We start from the raw sequence: 20,248 nt of genomic DNA, 5'->3' as shown, positions 1-20,248 counted from the left end.
TTCGTGATATTCAGCTATAGTCCAACCTCTCCACACTCATGGTCGAAGCCTGCCAGCATTCATGCCACTTCGCTAATGTTTGGTGTTATTAGAACGATGTCATCAGCAAAGCAGAGGTGGTGTCTTTGCCAACTATCTATCTTCACTGCCATTCCTTCCCATTCCAGTCATCGCATGATGTTCTCCAGGGTGGCACTAAAGAGTTTTGGTGAAATCGCCCTGCCAAACCCCTCTCTTTATATCAATGATAACTTCTTTGTAGAATCGTGAGAGCCTGGTGGTGAATCTGTAATACAGCTCACTGAGGATCCTGATGTACTGAGTTTGAATGCCCTCTTTGGCTAGGGCTTCAATGACTACTTCAGTCTCAACAGAATCAGACAGGTGTCTTTTTGTGGCTTTCTTACTCTCGGCATTTCTCACACAATAATGGAGGTGCTGAACCAGTTGACTGTATTTCTTGTCGATGTTGCCAATGACAGCATCTTCCTATATTGCCACAATAGTGCCACCAACTGGAGCTCTTGCTCCCAGTTGGTGGACGTTCTGGGAGTTCTCATCTTAAACTTTGCAGCCCTTTCTTCCTGCTCCATGAAGTAGAATTTTGAATGAAGGAGACGGTGGTCTGATCCCGTTTGAAATTTTGGGACAACAGTGACATATTTCAGGCGAAACTGTTGTTGGACAGGACATTTTTCTTCACATTACTATTAAATAATAAAAGGAATTATTTCAGATGTATTGCATTAATCACTGTTCAGTGGATTTACTAAACAATTGACTCAAAACACAAATATCATATAACAAATAATTCCAAATACTCATGACTGAAAGGAATCCCATCACCTGAAGCTGATCTCCTTCTGATGCACTGTGATTAAAGAACTAGTTTAAAAATTGATCCTAGTAGACCATAGAAGCACTGTCTGCATTTTCCTGAAGTCCAGGCAACCTTCTACCTTTAATAGTAAAATGGCTCCTTGCTGCTATTCTTGTAACAGGCACACAGGCTTGACAATTTAACATTTCCACAAAGGGTTAAATGATTCATCTAGGGCTTCCCTCCAAAATGGTATGCTTGCTTCACTTCTCAGTTTTTAGCTTTGGGTTGCAAAGAAAATTCTCCTGAATGGGACCCCTGAAATATCCTGAAGATACAAAATCTTTTTCAATCAAGCTCTCCCTTTGAAGGTTTTAGTAAAATGACTTGCTAATTGAAATCCTTGCTACTAATCTGAACATCTGTGACCGTACAACAGCAGCATTAATTGCATTCAAGAACTTCATAAACAGATATTTGGACCTACTCAATCAGAATACTTGTCTCTACAAAATCCTAGGTACTTAGGTTTCTAAAAATGTGAAAGGTTGCAAAGCATTGCTCTAGGTCAGAGGTCCCCAAACTTATCTGGACTATCAATTTTCAGAAAAAAAAATCACTAAGTTCCCCACTTAGAAATATACTTTAAGAGGACCAGTCCCACCCCCACCCCTAATGGCACCCTAGGCTACTTTCTTCATGTTGCTCTAGGTGGGATCCCATGAGAATTTCTTTCAGGCACCATGATATACACGGCAGGTATATATGATTTCAGGCATACACTGTTCCAACACCTCCCACCACCAGGGTCAGCATCGTCCACTGAGGTCTCAAAGTCCCCTCCCAATGCTCACCCTGTCTCCTTAGCAAACTCATTTTAATATAAACAAAACTGGAGCTTATGATGCAGGAGTGGCAATGGTCTCAGTGTTCATCCAAGATTCCCAGGTTCTTAGTACTTTCAAGAATGATGCTCAGACTCTGAGTTGAAAAGTAGCAAAGTTTATTGGAAAGTAGAAAAGAAAAGAAAAGAAAAGAAAAGAAAAGAAAAGAAAAGAAAAAAAAAGAAAAGAAAAGAAAAGAAAAGAAAAGAAAAGAAAAGAAAAGAAAAGAAAAGAAAAGAAAAGAAAAGGCATTCCCCAAGTGGGAAGGAACTTATTATAGAACTAAATTAATTATGGCTTTTAAAAAAAAAAAAGAAAGAAATCAGGGTCTTTGTGTTACAGAGAATGCAGGAACCTTAAAGATAAGGGTTTTCCTATAGACTCTTTTAAATGAAAATTGGGCTCTTAGCATTTCTTATCAATTGGCATGTACTACTGAGGATGCAGGATCTAACAGACCCTCATCTGGCCCTTTGCCTTAGTATTTCCAATTATCTTAGCCTTCAAGTGAACCTAAACTCTGGGGTAGAATTTTTACTTTGGACAGTTGTTAACTCCCTTCTTATCAGAAAGAGCCCAGGAATTCACAGAAAGTAAAAAATGATAAGGCACTCAAAAAATGGGACTGCTCACAGCAGCTGACAAGGGTAAACTGAGGCTCCAATCACTTTGATCACATACATTCCACGAAATCTATTCTGGATAACCTTGGCTAATACTCATTTTTTGTTGCTATTGGGTGATAACTGATAATACTCAGAGGACAATATGGGGTGACAGAGAACACTCTTTTTTTGTTGCTATTGGGTGATACCTGATAATACTCAGAGGACAATATGGGGTGACAGAGATTGAACTCAGGGTGGTTGTACAAGGCACTCACCCTGACTGCTGACTATCTCTCCAACCCCTCAGCTAATACTCTTGACTACTGATCTATGCCATTTTCTTGCCAGTTTGGTTTTATTTAAACCACATTTCCTTAGTAAATACTTCCTTCAGCATTCTAGGCTTCATGCAATCTCTCAACTAAAAATATATTTTCCTGTTCTGCTTTTGTTTGGAGGCCATATCCAGTGATGCCAGAGCTCAAGGATCACTCCTAGCATGGCTCTGGTGACCATACTGGGTGCTGGGGGACCAAATACTGGTCAACTAAATGCAAGGCAAGTACCCGACTAACACTGTATTATCTTTGCAGCCTTGCCTTTCTGCTAAACTTAACCAGAAACAAAAAGGTGTCTTTGTTATATCATCTAGTTTGTAGATCCTTTCATTCACTTCTATATAGCAGCATGGTAGTAAAGATGTAAAAAAAAAAGGAGTTAAAATATTCATGGGTATATTACTATTATCTATCAATTAGCATTATAACTATATTTACAGTTAAGCTTCATGCAACTACTTATATATTGACATCATATATTATAATTCTATGTGAACAGTAATATGGGCATGAATTTATTTGATTTTTGTATACAATTATTAGATTCAACTAGTAAAACTGCCAAATAGTTTCACCAAAGAATATTAGATAATTTAAGGTCTATTTATCAAAGTTTAAACATACATTTTATTTTTTATTGCTTTTTGGATCACACTGGCAATGCTTAGGAATTATTTCTGGCTCTGTGCTCAGGAATTAATCCTGGTGGTGCCGGGGCACCATATGTGGTGCCAGAGATTGAACCCAAGATGGCCACATGGAAAAGAAATGTTCTACCCACTGTATTACCACTCCTGCCCTAAACATTTATTTTAAAGAAAGGTTTTAGTTGGACTCAAATGATAATCATTAGAAACTGAGAACGATGTGCTTTCCTCCAGAGTGGTCTAGTCTCAACTGCATTTCTGAAAACATCATAAAGCCTCTTCATAAAAAGAAAATATTCATCTTTTAGGTTTTATGTTCCAAGTCTTTTGAACTCAATTTGCTACTCATCAAATCTAGTCCAAGTTCTTCATACTGGAGTTCAAGAAAAGAAATCACTAAAAACACATTAGGCAAAATAAATACTTTATTGTTTTAATTACTCTTTTAGAAATCAGCCCTTGTGTGATAATTCAAGCATTTACAAACCTTTTAGGTATTCTTTCAAAGAATATTACTAATATTTCAGTCACTTTTGATTAAAATTTCACACGAAGAAATTTAATAGGAATTGAAAATTATAAATGCTAAAAGAATAATTCCAAAAACAGTTGGTTGTTACTTCATGCATTTATTTAACACATATAAAACCAAATAGGAAGCCTATTCCTTCTTTTTTCATAAAATGTTATTTGTTGAAATTAGATTAAAACCATCTCTTATGAGTAAAACAAATTTAAATTACTTCCATTTTGTAAAAACGAAACCAATTTATGCATTTCTATCCATTCAAGTAACAGGCCCCATTATTTTGGTAAAACTCAACTATGTAGTCTAAAAGACAGAAGGAAAAAACATTTCCTTATTATAAAGAAATCTGGAATATGCAAAAAGTACATAGTGTTTAAACATAAGGCGCATTTCCAAAAGAAAAATACTATATAGGCTATAATAAAATTACATTTAGCTTGGGTAAAGTAACTTACAGTGTAAGAACATTAAGTAGTTATAGATAACATCATATAATTTTATCCTACTGCTATTAGTAACTTCCTCAAGAATTAAGAGCAATTTTTACAACAGAACAATTTTCTTCTTGGAAGTGACACTAATTAACAGCAGTGGAGGGAAATCATTGGTTGTTTCAAGCTCTCAAAAACGTATCAGTTATTGCACAGTAAATACCTCATAGAGGTCAGTGTTTTAAGAAGCTAGTCTGAAAAAAAGATATTTATAAGTTGGTTAAGTTTGGAAGTTTTCAAGTTTTAAAATTAATTCTAGAGAGGGAATCACTTGGGAAATATAGATATACAAATAAATATTAGGTTTCTCAAATAGCTACAGTTTTGAGAATGTAGAAAAGAAAGTCAGCAAGATGCCCATTTTTATGTATTTTAAAAAAGATACGCATAAAATAAACATTGTACACTGTATACAGTAGCCCAGCTCAGCAGCAAATATCTTCTGAAGCACAAATACCTCCACCAGTGTATATATCATTGTAACTCCATTATCACACAGCTAATAGTATCCATGCCAACCTTAAAAAAGGAAGAGAAGTACACATTAAAATCATTCAAAAATCACTGTTGAAAAGTACTATTCCCTTTCGTCCAACCAAGCATTATTACTATGTTTTATAAAATGAAAATAACACTATGAGGTAAAGTTTAACTGACTTAAACACTTAAAATAACTCCTTATAAGTTATGATGATTGGATATGGACCTGTATTTTTTAAAATAAACTCTTTGCAAAGTGTGTACTTGAATACAAAACATTGAGATAGTAAGAATCTGTGATTAACTCTTAAAATCTTAGTCCATAAATTAAATAACTGAAACACCATTATAACCAATGCTTTCAAAATGACTCAGGCCTGAAGGTTCTGATTTCTCCAACTCTACAAGCATTTATTTATAACACATGTTAAGAAAAAGACAGAACATAATAATACTTTGAAGGTAAGAAGAAAAAGAACATAATAATCCCTTTGAAGATAGGATTTTATTTGACTTGCTTGTATTTCAAATGGAGTAGATAAGATTTTCAACACATATGTTCTAGAATTAAATAAAATAGCTACAGAAATATATGTCACTGAGAAAAAAAAAGCATTAAAAAGAACTGATTTACATTTAGTTTAACAAAGAAATTCAGAAAAATTACCTATTAATTTCACTTAATGACTATCTTGCTTAGAATTAGATGCTTTACTTGAAGATACTGCTGCCAACAGTCCACTTACAATTTCCCTTCTAATTTCCCCAACAATGGACTCTTTAATCTAGAAAAAAAAGAAAAAATAAGGATTAATAAAGATTTTCAATTTTTTTAATCTTCAGAAAAAAATTAGCTTTAAATTCCTACAAATGGTTAAACCATCGAGAAAAGTATAACCTCCATGAACTAGAGTTAGTGGGAATTGGGTGTATATCCTTCAATCCAGGTAAGTCTGTGAATTCTGGTATAATAAAAGTCAGATAACTACATTAAAAAAATGTGACAGTCTGGGGCTGGAGCAATAGCACAACAGGTAGGGCATTTGCCTTGCACACGACCAACCTGGGTTCGATTCCCAGCATCCCATATGGTACCCTGAGCAGTGCCAGGGGTAATTCCTGACTGCAGAGCCAGGAGAACCCCTGTGCATTGCCAGGTGTGACCCAAAAAGAAAAAAAAAGTCACAGTGAGAATATTTGAAAATTTTCTCTTGCATACTTTAAAAATTCTATTAAATTACTTGTTTTCTGGTTGTGTTCAGAGCTTACTTCCAAGTTTGTGCTCGGGGATCACACTTAGTGGGCCTGAGAGGACACATGAGGTGCTCGGGATGAAACCTGGTAGGTTGTGTACATTGCAAGTGCCTTACCTGCTGTGCTATAGCTTGAGTCCCGTTTATTTGGGGTAGGGGGTCGCACACCCGATGGTGCTCAATTCCTAGCCGTGCTGGGTTAAGAGGGGAACACATGTGTTGCTGGGATAAAATTTGGGTCAGCTGCATGTGCCTCACCCACTGCACTATCTCTGCAGTCCCATGTTCTCTTAAACTCACTACTGGCAAAATAATATCCAGGTATAGTTCTTTTTAATATCAAATAAGTCAAAGAATTCAAAGAAGTTCTATATTGTTATAACTATAAGTGAAAAGATGAAATCATTTAGTACAATCTATTTGGTTTTGGGTCCATACCCAATAGTGCTAGGGGGTAGTCATAGGAAGTGTGGGGACTGAGAAGGGGGTGACCATATGCAAAACAAGTCTTACTCTTAGTTCTATGTCTTCACCAATACAGCTCATTTTAAAACATGTAAAATATCCTTTTAACAACCATAAACTCTAAGAACATTTTTAGGTCTATGTTACATTTGCAATGTCTATGAAACTTGTATATACATTTCATTTTATTTTTGGAATAGGCAAACAGTCCCCTGGGCAACAGAAATTCCGTCAAGACTTTCTTCTCCAGATGCCTAAACTCATGTCTAGTCACACCATTTTCTAATGGTATAACTTCACCTCCAAAGAGCCCTTTGAGATGGCTTAAAATGTGTATTTCCTGAAATAAACTGATAATGCCTTCCCAAATTAGCACTCAAGACATTCTCAACCAGCTTTTAAAAAGTCTACATTTCCACAGTTTCCTGTCAGCCTAATCTATTTCCTAAAATGGTCTTAAGTACATCCTGAACACATCTCAGCTGAAGTCTTCCCAAAAAAGGTTATGTATTAATATACCATGCAAAATTGGTCCAAAGTACATAAACACATAAATATAAGTACTTGTCGAAACAAATGCTCCTTAGCTATCTCTCCACAGTGAAATAGACAGTAAATGGGAACAGCAAAAGAAGATTCCTGTTTTGCTTCCTATGACTATTTCTAAACTTTAAATATCAAAATTTTTTTAAGTTAAAAATAAAAATCAGATGGGGTGGTTTGGACAACACTGGCATGTTCAAGGGTTACTCCTCACTCTGCACTCAGGAATCACTCCTGGTGGGCTCAGGGGGGACCACATTGGATGCCAAGGATCAAACCAAGGTCAGCTGCATACAAGACATACAAGAAAAGCACCCAATCCACAGTCCTATCTCTCCAGCCCCATAAAAATCAGAATTTCTTAGTCACAGAATATAAAGGCAAATAAATTCTGCTGAATCAGAACTGAATCAGAACTGATTCAGCAGATTTATTTACAAAAGAAAATGATTTATTTACAAAAGAAAAGTAGTAGATTTTTAAATCTCTTCGTCCCCCCCTTTTTTGGGGCTAGGCTCAGGGCTTAATCCTGGTTCTACACAGGAAATAATATGGACTGCCAGGGCTTGAACTTGGTTGAGCCGTATGCAAGGCGGCACTTTACTCATTGTACTATATCTCTCTCTGGTGCCTGTTTTCATGCTTTTTAAAATCAATTAGCCAAAAAAATAATGATTACAAACCAAAAGTGTTTTGTCAAAATTTTGAAGGGAAAGGAGATAGTGCTAACGCATGTTAAAGAACTCTTTACAACAAGGCTGCAATACAAACAGGTACAAAATAAATGTACTGTAAAATTAAGGAGAAAAAATACATTAATGACAACAGAATAAATGGAAAAAAATGGGAGACCTGTATGTGCAAAAGGAAAAATAATTCTCAGAATAGCATTTTAAAATAGTAGGTCACAAAATTTAAGGCCAGTTTCAAATTCATGTGAGCACAGGAAAGTTACAGCTTTTGGATGAGAGAGGAACAAAACATGAAGACCAATTGACAAGGAGGCTTACTAGGAAGGGGAGAAAATGAGAAAAAGACAAGAGAGGCTAAATTTAAAGCACTGACTGTGAGTTACTTTAAGAGGACTGGATCTGTGGGAACAGAGAGATAATACAGCACACAGGGTGCTTGCCTTGCACAAGGCTGATACGATTTCAATTTCTGGAAATCCACGTGGTCCCCCAAGCCCACAGGAAACAATTCCTGTGTGCATAGCCAGGAGTAACCTCTGAGCATCACCAAGTATGGATCCAAAAACAAAATCCCCCCCCCAAAAAAGAAAAACAATAAAAAGGACCGGATATCACTGATTGCAAATCCTGACATGAGTGCTTAATAAATTTAAAATGAATATATCAGCGAGGCTAGAGGAATGGTGAGGTAGTAGGATATAAAAAGGAAATAAAAATTTTAAAAAATAAACATGTCCAGAAAGTACTAAAATGAGTAACATGTTTGTTAATTTATTAAAGAAATAGTGACAAAATATTTCCAAAGTCACACCCCCCTACACACAAACACCAAAATGCATAACATTCTCTACTTGAAAAAGAAAAGAAATTATAATTAAGATTTCAGTCGTTTGTTGTTTACCAAAATACATGTTCAAAGCATGTCAGATAATAGTCAAGACAGTAAAAATCTTGAACTTAACCTAGGGATTTTCATAAAAAAGAAACAAAAAAATACCTCTTTCTAAACACAAAAGAATATGAGGAACTGATGTCATCATCATCTGACTTCCTCCACGATATCCAACAATGAGACTGCCTTGAAAAGGGTCATGTCTATCTATTAGTGCCCCTGCTTCAGAAACATTCCGATATATGGCACCATCATAGTGGGCAACTGCCAGTCCTGAGCAAACCAATTTACTCTACTGTGCTTACAGTGACACCACAGTCACCATGATGCCATCCCAAAAGTTGATGCTGGAAACCTACCCATTTTCCCCCAAAATAAGAAGATAGCCTCCCATTCAAAAAAGAAATGCTTATGTTTACTTTCGAAGTTTAATTCTGTTGAAATTGTGTTCGTGGGTATGCACATGTTCATTCTATTAAGCAATATTTTTATTTATTTTTAAAAACGTAACTATAAACGGTTTCAAGCAACTGATTACATACATCACAGACCACCGAGGAAAATTCCAAGAGCCTGTACTTTTCCCAAATACAATATATACAATCTGCACAGAAAAGGGGTATCTTTAATCTGACAAGGTTTTAGTTACTGAATGAGTTTATTAAACATCTGTCTGAAAGACCTTGCTCTCGCCTTCTGAAGAATTCTAGGTATTAACACATTACAAATAATGAAAGCATTCTTCTGAAAAACTTTATATATGATGAAAAACTTTATATGTGATGAAACAAATGCCTCATAGATATCCCTATTTTCATACATCTATGAGTACAATAAACAAACTTCCCTGACAAGTGTTGGCCAAACACATGTAATCTTCACCCAAAAACATCTAACCCAAGATTAAAGTGCCATCCTGAACAGTGGCTTTGTTAATAGAGGCTAGGGTCCTGGAATGTACTAAGAAGGATAGAATCTAATTTTCTTGGTAGCTGATACAATGAGTTTAAAAAAAAAAAGTGCTGTGTGTTAAATAAAAAAGACTGAATTTGATATGAATGGAAGCAAGGCTAATTTGAATTTTAAATATTTCATAAATTTTAACAGATCATCACTATAATTAAGGAGTTAAGATACTAAGAGTTAAAAATAAATTGTAACTTGTATGCCAGGCCAGCTAATGGAAAATCACTGAGTAGCCTCCTGAGTATACTACTTGGAATTTGTCTCTTCACCAAAGAGTTAAAACTTGTATAGTCTAATTATCTATTTATATGTTTCCAAAGCACTTCAGCAAAACTTACTTCTTAAGTACAGCAATAATTTTCATAGGCCTTGGTTGATGTATGAATTTTGCTTAAGTGAAAATACCTCCTTTGTAGATAGTAAAATAAAAAATGTTTAAGGCCAAGTTCCTCCAACTACTAACAAATTCTGAAAAATTCTTCTAACGTTTACTTTGTATGACAATTTTATGCATCTTCAAATTTAAATCTTTAACACTGAATAAGCGGTTATTATAAATGATTAGGTAATCTCTAGGATTAACAAAGCATAACAGGAATAGTGACTTCCATACCCTATTTGCTACCAGCCAAAATACCAATGTTTAGCCTAGAAATGTTTTCTCCTTAGGAAATTTCAGATCAGACACAAAATTCAATTAACAGCTCTGAAAATGAGAATTCAAATATTCATTAAGAAACTCTTTTTACCAGATAAACATAACACATCTAAGTTTTCAAGGAAAACCATTAAACCAAAGAAGCACTGTAGCACTGTCATCAATTTGCTTGAGCGGGACCAGTAACGTCTCCATTGTGAGACTTGTTATTACTGTTTTTGGCATATCAAATATGCCACGGGGAGCTTGCCAGGCTCTGCCACGTGGGCGGGATACTCTTGGTAGCTTGCTGGGCTCTCTGAGAGGGACGAAGGAATCGAACCTGGGCCGACCACATGCAAGACAAATGCCCTACCTGCTGTGCTATCGCTCCAGTCCAAAACCAAAGAAAGTGAAAAGAAACAAAGTATGACATGGGTGATAGGTAGAGTGGGTTTACCTACTTCTTTAGTTAAATACAGCAAGGAGAAAAGCTTGTAATTTCACTCAAAACTGGCTTTTGATAAATTAAGAAAGGATTATAATCACAGTCAATGTGCACAATGAATGCAGAGTTTGATAAACTTTTGGGTTTTTTTTTCAGTTATAGGTTTGATAAACTTTATCTAGCCATACAAACTTAAGAAAATAATTACATCTATAGGACAAGCAAACGCACACAATTTAAAAAATCAAGCTGGTCTACACCAAGATTTGGTCAGTAAAACTGTGATATGTGAGTGCTGGGGTACAGGAGGGGACCTTGGGAACATGGTGGAACCATCCAGGCACTCTAGTGACAGGAGTAGTATAGTAACACAAGTATAAAGTATTGTACCACTGTACTACTGTAAAATAAATGTATCAAATTAAAAAAAATGAAATATCAAATTGGCAATTTGTGTCCTAAGTGTGTTTTGAATATGTGAAACAGTGTTTCTCCATGATTAAATATTAGGAAACAACTTAATTTGAATGTATAATCTGCATTTTCTTATGTGCGATTTCAGCCACATGAAGCAGTAGGTGAAAACAGATTAACTGCATTCAGCAGAAGCTATGAACATGCTACCGCCTCAAAAGTACATACATTCATTATCTACCAGTTATCTCAGTTCACTATTTGTGTCCAAGACAATGGTATGCAAAAATCAGTCTATGGGCTGGCATGCATGAGAGGTTCCTGTCTAAGGATATAAAAAACAGTTGAAGAACGTTACTCTCTGTAGTACTGCTGTCAGATTACAGCTCACTCCTCCTGACTAGTTCACAGTAACTCATGAACTTCAATCTTTCCAAAGTTGAATTTGCAATGCCACAAGCAAATGTCAAGTTTTTTTAACAAGGTAAAGGGTCTTATTTATTAAAGACATGCATTAATCATTTTTTGAAAATGCATAAAACTGCTTCTATTTAATATGTCACTGGAAAAGTTTTGAGTGTTATGCTTTTAATCCTGTTTTTCCCATGTATTTCCCAGTAGTTTTTACTACAGAGCAAAGTGATTTTTTAGAAACAGACATTACACTGTAGTAAAATTAACTTTATTTGTAATGTGTTTGATGACATTTAGTAGACACAAACTAATCTCTAGACCTGGAGGATCAGTTATACTTTAAGGGAAGATTCTGGTCTGCTGCCACCATTCTTGACCTACAGCCATTAGAGGTCTGTTCTGTGCTAAATTACAAATTAATTCTAAAGAAACATGCATAGAATTACATTACCAAACTTTCCAAAAACACCTGGATTAAACTCAGGGAACCACTAACCACAATGTCTGTTTGGACCTTTCCCACTTCCAAATGCTTAGTACTTAACGAAATATTTTCTGTATTAAAACTATATTCTGAGCAAGTTTTGCTTACCATCCTATAAGACTTTAAACATAAAATGCTATGTCTTGTGTGTACATATATAGCACACAAACACAATTACTTAGTCTTTACAGAGAAGATGCTCATAAAAACTTTATTAAAAATGATCCTTTTTTTTAATTTTAACCTATAATGAGAAGACTGAAAAACTCTTACAAGATTTGGTATCTCAGTTGGAAAGAGCCATGAGTAATTGTGGTTCTTCATAACAATTTCCTTTGGAGTTTCCTAAAGAATGTCGGGAGACAGTACAGAGCTTAAGGTGCTTGGGAAGTAAACTGTCAATCCTCCTAGTTTGATTTCTATCACTGCATGGTCCCCTGACACCATGAGTGATTCCTGAGCAGAGTTTGGAATAGCTCCTGGACACCAATGTCTGTGCCCAGCAGTACCCTCCCTACCCTCCCCACTCCATGTGGGGGATTCTTTTCTTCAAAAGAATTCTTGGGGCCTGAGAGGTAGCACAGTGGGTAACTTGCTTGCCCTGCACACAGTCATCCCGTGTTTGATAACTAGCACTGCATATGATTCCCCAAACCCTGCTGAGAGTTATCACTGAGCATAGAGCCAGAAGTAAGCCCTGACCTTAGCCAGGTATATCCACAAAATGAAACAAACAAAAAAAGAATTCTTGGGGCCAGAGAGAGTACAGTGGGCAAACAAACCACTTGCCTCACACTGGGGTGGCCCAAGTTCTATCCCATATGTTCCCCTAAGTACCATCAAGAGTGGTTCCTAAGTGCAGAGCCAGGGTAACACCTGAGTATTGCCAGTTGTAGCCTCAAAACAATAAAGTAACTTTGTAAATCATAGTTCTTTAATAAAATTAAAAATTATTAAAAAAAATTCTTAAGGGAAAGAATGCAGAAAAATATCCAACATAGTTCATTTTTTCCCTATGATTACTGAATTTTACACCAAAAGATAGTGTTGAGTTCAGAAATGGGGAAAAAACATAAAATTTAATCTAGAAATTTTCTTTGAAAAAATATATAAACATTACTTCGGATTATCTGATCTTTAACAACAGCTATTTCAACAATTTTCTCAAATAACCTAGGCCTTTACTACTAAGCATCCTAAATTTTGCAGTCATTTGGTAACTTTTAATTACGGTTAACTGCTTTAGGTTTACACATTGCTCTCATCCAAGATAAAATTCTGTACTTTTCTTTGAATAACTCCTACAGTTTCCACATTTCAAGAGATCTAAATTACTTTCCCTCATTTCACAAATGTGGAAACAAGTTTAAAGAGTTATTACCTGTTGTTGAACTTTACATTATAGAAAGTAATAATTATTTCACATTGGAGAATGAAGTTTGCAGAAATGTCATTACAAATCTGTATTAGTAGATTGCAACTAAACTAGAATTTGAAAATTATTGAATGTGATGAGTAAAAAAAAATAGAACCAAGCTCAAATATAAACCTCCTCTAACACATGAACTCACAGAAAGTACAGATTTAACTCACCTCCCGTATGACTTGTTGCAACTCATCTTGTTCCACATTTTTGTGCATTTCTTCAGCAGCTGACATTAATGGGATTTTCCCATACTCTTCATCCACTTCAGATTTCTGTCCTCCAACCTCTGAGGCTTCTTCAGCTGCTCCAGCTTCCTCAGAACTTTCCACATCTGGAGGTGTCTGTACAGAGCCTGTTCTAGAAGGAGCAGTTGGTGTGAGGGCCACGGATGCTCGGAACACCTTCTTTCTTGGTACCAGGTGGGTCTTAGGTTTGATAAGTGAGTCACCAGAAGGTATTCCAGTTCTTCTATTAGCACGAGAAGGGCCAGAACAGACAGAGGATGACTCTGATGTAGCCTGGGAGAAAACAGATTCTGAGCTTTCTCCAGGAGGAATTTCAAATCCCATTTCTCCAAGTCCCAAGCCCAACTCAGACTTCAAATATGACTGTTCTCTCATCAATTCAGTGACCTAGAGATTTAAAAAACAAAAAAGGCACTTTTTTCTCTCAAAATTAAAACCAGTAAATCAAAGGATTAAAATCCTAGCTATTATTATTGCCCAAATAAGTTAACATGCAATGAGATTATTCTAATATATTCATTTAGTAACTACTTAGTTTTATTCCCAAACCAGCAAGGAATATTTAAATTCTCAGTGAAATCAGGTCATAAAATTTTACATAGTTGTTACCACAGGGGGACCCAAATTACTTGTAAGAAAGAGTAACTACTTAAAAATTAAATATCTACTTATATTGATTTTGCCTCTAATAAATCAACTTGCCTAAATTACAATAGAAATCATACTTTTGTCTTTTTAAAAAGTCATTTTATAAGTTCACCTAATAAAGGATCTGGATCTGAGGTACTATTTCTCCATAACTATACTTATTATGCATTCTTTTAGGTAACACAGATAAATCATACTGCCATAATGTACCCAGCTGTTTTCATTTTGTAAAACTTTCAGAAGTGTCAAAATTACTTTTTATCAATTCAACTTAGTGAATTCTGTATTCAAAAATGTTTTTTCATCCCCACTACAAAATTTGTATTTCTGAAATGTTTTCTTATAGTAGTTCTCTTACATGCAGTTTTGTTTTCTGTGGCTTCAGTTAACCAGTCAGTCATGGCATGAAAATATACAACAAGGTATTCTGAGACCACAGTCACATAATTTTTATAGTATATACTGTTCTAACTGTCCTACTTTGGTAGCTATTGTTCTTAATTTCTTATTATACCTAATTTATAAATTAAACTTTATCATAGGTATGTATATACAGGAAAGAAACTATACAAATCAGGTTTTCCATTGAGTGTCTTGGAATATATCATTCATTGTTAATCAGAGACCACTGTATATCATTCCCTTGCCCAGTGACTTAAAAGGAGAAAGGCTTACTGGTTCCAATACATTCAAAGGAGAAGGGCATGACAAGTTATCAGCGCTCCTACTGCCACACATTCCCTGAAAAAGAACAATATAAAAAATATATATATATATGTATACTTGTGTGCTGTGCGTGTGTACATACATATGTATATATACAGGCATATATATGTATATGTGTACATACATATTTTTCAAGTTGTTTATTAAAATGAATAGGCTAATTACTACCTGAATCATTAACTTACAAAAGTGGTTTTAATCTTTTTATACCTACAGTCATAAACCAATCCATTGAAACCACTAATTTATGTCACAAACGTCCTCTCAACTGTCATGGGATCCTAAAAAATTAGTGACGAGGGAGCACAGAAGATAGTCTGTCTCTCAACTGTCAACAAAACTCATTTCTCAAGAGGAATCCAAATACTCAAAGGGGTGGGCACCAGAATTCGAATGCTGATGTTCAGGTGGTGTTGAGGATCAAGGGAGTTGGAAGCCTACAAGGCAAGTGCCTTAATCCCTTTTCTCTCTCTCCAGCCCAAGGCATCAAAACTTTTCACGGGAAGAGTATTCAGAAATGATACAGAATTTTCTTAGCCTATCCTACATATGTGTTCATATGTATTCTACTTCATATGTGTGCCCATACAATTGGGGAGTGCACTGACTCATGTTGAAAAAGATCAAAAATATTGTTCAAATATCAGATAAAAGTTCAATATTCATTTTTAAAAAATTATCAGTTCTATTCCTGGCACCACATTTGGTCCCCTAAGCACCACCAGGAGGGCTCCCTCAGGACAGAGCCAGGAATAAGTCCAGTGCATTGCCAATGTGACCCCAAAACAACAAAACAAAAAGTATTTCACAGGGGACAACTTCAGCAGTACTCATGAGTTCCTGGGACCAGACAGGGCAATGCTACGCCTTGGGAGGTGAACACAATGGTTTGGTACCCAAGGAGACAGGAAAGCCATACCCAGCAATGTTCAGAGAACCAGAACAGTCCTGGATTCATGGCTCTGAACATGCTTGTTATGAACTCTACCATTTGAGCTATCTCCCAGCTGCTCTTTCGACATTTTAAAACAATATATAATTACAAAAACTGGCATAGTAAGATACACCTTGCAGTTCAAATTTCATGAAAAGGGATACTAAGTATAGAAGTACATAATGAGAAATAGTATTTCTTTCATTCTCTTGACTATATATATATATTCTTTGTCTTTTCAAAAGATCTCACTGAATATTTTTTAAAAATTCAGTAATATTCAAAACAAAGGAAAAGTTTAAAGGGAAGTTATTTACTCACAGATAAAAAGGGAGAAAAAGAGTGAATATATTTGGGCTGAGGGTAGGGCGTTTGCCTTGCACTCGGCCGGCCCGGGTTTGATTCCTCCGCCCCTCTCAAAGAGCCCGGCAAGCTACCAAGAGTATCTCGCCTGCACAGCAGAGCCTGGCAAGCTTCCCGTGGCGTATTTGATATGCCAAAAACAGTAATAATAAGTCCCTCAATGGAGACGTTACTGGTGCCCACTTGAGCAAATCGATGCCAGGGGATGACAGTGATACAGTGCTATAGTCATGTCCTTTGCAATTACATGCTGCTACATGCAGTGACATATCTCAATTAGTTTTGTTAACCTTAAAAGCATATCATCTTTTTATCATTTTTCTTTTGAACCTCCTAAAGACTTTTATGTGGCTCCCTACTCTAGTGAAAATCATGATCAGCGTTAAGGCTGTGTCTCCAGTGGCAGAGCACAAGCTGTGCATGTGTGAAGCCCTGGGTTCAATCCCCATCATTAGAGGCCTGCTGCACCTCAGGAGTGGCCCCAAGGACTCTGAGCACCACTGGGAGTAGTCTACATGACAATTCAAAGAACTGTAAAAATTTCCAACTGATTTATAGATATTCTAAACATTACTCTATGGAGTCTGTTAACAAGGTAAGGGTTTAACATCCTGCACGTCTCGCTTATCATTAGAGTAATGTTTTAAAATTAAAGCCCATATCCTAAATTATGTGGAACACCAGAAATAAATCCTTAGTGACAACCACTGGCAGCCTCCCCGACAGCATACCATGAGCGCCGAGGCCTGGAAAGGGGAAGGGGTGCGCACTCGCAGCTGCTCCTCCAGCCCCAGCAGGCGCTCCTCCAGCTGCAGCTCCAGCTCCTGAAGCTCCATTCGGACCGAGTTTCTCAAGCCCTGGAGCTGATCGACTTCATACCTAGGTATGAAGCAACTCAGTGTTTGAAACAAGATTCTTATTCGCACTCTCTTGACATTAAAGTTATCAAAATGCAGCAAAATCCCAAGTTGTATAAATGAGCCCAATAGAAAGCTACAGTAGGTGACACCACAAGGATAACCAGTCTTTCTGCTTTGACTCTCTCACACATATACCACACGCTAAAAAGCAGATTTCAACCACTATTTTATTTAATATCGTGTAGATAAAGTTTACTTAGAAAAGCACTCATGACAATGTAAGCTCATATATATATATATTTATATATATGTATATATACATATATATGTATATATATATTTATATATACACACAGGCCACAGGCACACATTGTTGTTGTGTGTTTTGTTTTGGGGCCACACTGGACAGCGCTCAGGGCTTACTCCAGGCTCTGAGCTCAGTGATCACTCTTGGTAGAGTTTGGAAGACCATATGTACTACAAGGGATCAAACCTGCATGCAAGGCTAGCTGCTTTCCTACGATGCTTTCTCTCCAGCACTCTCCCCCCCCCCACACACACACACTTTCTTAGTAGTTAAGGAACAGTAGCCTATATTGTTATACAGATATAGCCTATATAGCAATAGAAATAAAACCCAGTTTAAAGGAAAGGTGGTGATACGCTTTTAAGAATGGAAAATACTGAAAGTTAGATGAAAACAAAATGAACTTTTACCTTTCCTCCTCAGTCATATGATGATAAACCATGGTTTGCTGACGCAGCATTGCCAATTCTAAATCCATCATTTGTGTTCTAAACAAATTTAGGCTTCGCCTCATTACCTGAAGCTCCTGGAAAGTATTCTAAAATACAATAAAATACAATTGTAGTTCTAAATCACAGAAATATTCTTGTAGTTTGAAGATTTAAATAGTAACTTACTTCATAAAGAGGTAGAACAGATGATTTCGGAGTACTATATGAAGCAGCAGCAAGGTCAGCTCCTCTCATCATAGGGTACTTCAAAATAATAAAAGCACAATTGAAGAACAATGTTCAAGTGACCACTTCCCAAATTATCTATGCTACTGAAAATAAAGATTGGGTACTACATTCTTTTTTCCTTTTTGAGGGAAAAAAATCAATTTATAATGCTAACAGGAGCCAAAGAAATCACTCCTTAATGTTACTCATTCTTCTTATTTGTTCCAAGCATAAAAAAAAACCCATAAGAACAACAACATACAGACAGAGAACAACCCGAAGAAAGCAGAAAACAAAGCCAAACTAAAACATGTACAAATAAATAGCAAATGGCATTCTGAAACTACAGAATTACTGACTTAACTGAAGAAAATAGCAACTAATCATTAGACTCATTCTTAAATATCTACTATATGTAGGCAATGAAGAAAAAGAGGATAACAGATATTCCAAGCTTTAATTCTTTTTTCACAGTGTAAAAAATAAAGCTAAAAAATTTTATTAAAATATTGGAAGGCAGGTGGAAAAAGCTATGATGAAAACAAACAAAAATCCAGATTGGGTGAGCAAGTGTTCCCAACAGAAGTGACACCTTAGTTGAGCTTTAACAGTAAACTTTGGTCAGGCAAAGAAAGACAAGAACTGAATATTGAAAATTAAAAAATAAGTGACATTTGTAAAAACAGCTTGGAATGCACAACTGTTTAGAGGTCCCACATGCAGTCCAAAAGAACTAAAAACACAGAAGGAATAAGACTAGAAACATGCAGAGGGATGTACATGAAAACATACTACATATTGGCGTGGGGTGAAATGAGGGTGGGGAAACTAAGTCACTGCTTTACTGATGGGACAGAAAGAAGACTACATCTAGATGAGAACTAGAAAGAAGACTACATCTAGATGAGAACTAAGTGTAAAGAAAAGGAAAGGCACAGATAAAGAAACAGGATTGGGAGAGGATAGAGGGGAGGGAAGGGAGGAGAGCAGGAAGTTGGGGGATGGAGAAAATAAAGAGAAGGAAAAAATAATAGGGTATAGGTGTAAAGAGCCCTAAGAATTCCACCTTCCAAATAATTAAGGCTGAAAGGTTAAATATCTAACTCACAGAAGCACATTTTATAAGGAGGAAGACAGACCACATTCTACTTAAATCAAAAATCATTAAAAGTTGTAACAGTTAAGTATGTATATTAATTTTTACTATATAACTCGAAAAGATACAACTTTGATTTTCATTTTCAAATTGAATTCCAGCCTATATTTTATCAAGTCAGAGGTTTACTATATGTGATCTAGGCCTCTTGACTCCTAACTGAACATTCTGATCACTATACTATGTTATCATTTTCTCAACTGTCTAAATATAAGAGGTTCAGAGAGAAATTTGGAAAGAAATTACGCAATTTGAAAACCTAATTTAAGAACAGCTTGCTAACTTTATTTAGGAGGGGGAAATTTCTAATAATCTTTCTAGCAACATTTAGTAATATAGTAAAATCTCTAAAAATTTTAAGAGTATTGACTCTGAAAGGAACAAAACACAAAAACTGTTTTCTACTCAAACTTACACTTTACCTGATTTCTTTTCCTGTTCTGGGGTAGTTCCAGCCTTTGCACCCAGTGTAAGCAGACTAATTCTGTGCCAGGAGACCAGCGTCAAGAGTCAGCAGATGAAGGGGAAAGCTTTGTCAAAGGGCTACATGAGTGGAATCAGGAAAATATGGTGCCACAGAAGCCATAGGAGGAAAACTTAGAAAAGAGGTAGTAGACACTGTCAAACAGCAGAGAAAAGGAAAGAGCACATTAAGATGATACTTAATAAAGAAACAACTTGGCTAAGGTCAGGACAAAAGAGGTGAAAATAAAAGCTAGGGCTATTCAATAGGCTATTTCTTCCTAGAAGGGAGGGAGATTATGAGCAGAGAAATTAATTTTGTTTGGGATAAGTTACAACATTCCCCTTAACAGGGAGGACAGACAGAAATAAGTCGTAGGCATATACAAAGAAGCTGGCATGATTCGAGTCTCTCCCTGTTTACCAGTAAATCAAAGAGGTACTCAAATCATAAAAC

General features: G+C 36.0%; 1 protein-coding gene across 2 annotated transcripts in view; it reads right to left on the bottom strand.

The window, feature by feature from the left end:
* Positions 1-3,701: 3,701 nt before the first annotated feature.
* Positions 3,702-20,248, bottom strand: part of ITPRID2 (ITPR interacting domain containing 2) — a 40,268-nt gene continuing 23,721 nt past the window's right edge. For both annotated transcript variants that reach the window (XM_055121996.1, XM_055121998.1), the window contains exons 12-18: positions 18,132-18,209; positions 17,925-18,052; positions 17,079-17,226; positions 15,000-15,065; positions 13,599-14,063; positions 5,465-5,582; positions 3,702-4,836 (exon numbers count right to left, since the gene is read on the bottom strand). In XM_055121996.1, coding sequence (XP_054977971.1) covers positions 5,478-5,582; positions 13,599-14,063; positions 15,000-15,065; positions 17,079-17,226; positions 17,925-18,052; positions 18,132-18,209 — 990 coding nt within the window. In that variant the 3' untranslated portion in view covers positions 3,702-4,836; positions 5,465-5,477. The remainder of the gene's footprint in view (positions 4,837-5,464; positions 5,583-13,598; positions 14,064-14,999; positions 15,066-17,078; positions 17,227-17,924; positions 18,053-18,131; positions 18,210-20,248) is intronic.

Source organism: Sorex araneus, chromosome X (assembly GCF_027595985.1).
Source record: "Sorex araneus isolate mSorAra2 chromosome X, mSorAra2.pri, whole genome shotgun sequence".
In the NCBI taxonomy this organism is placed as follows: Eukaryota; Metazoa; Chordata; class Mammalia; order Eulipotyphla; family Soricidae; genus Sorex; species Sorex araneus.
Note: the sequence above shows the minus strand (reverse complement) of the source record. Positions and strands in the feature narration are given on the sequence as shown.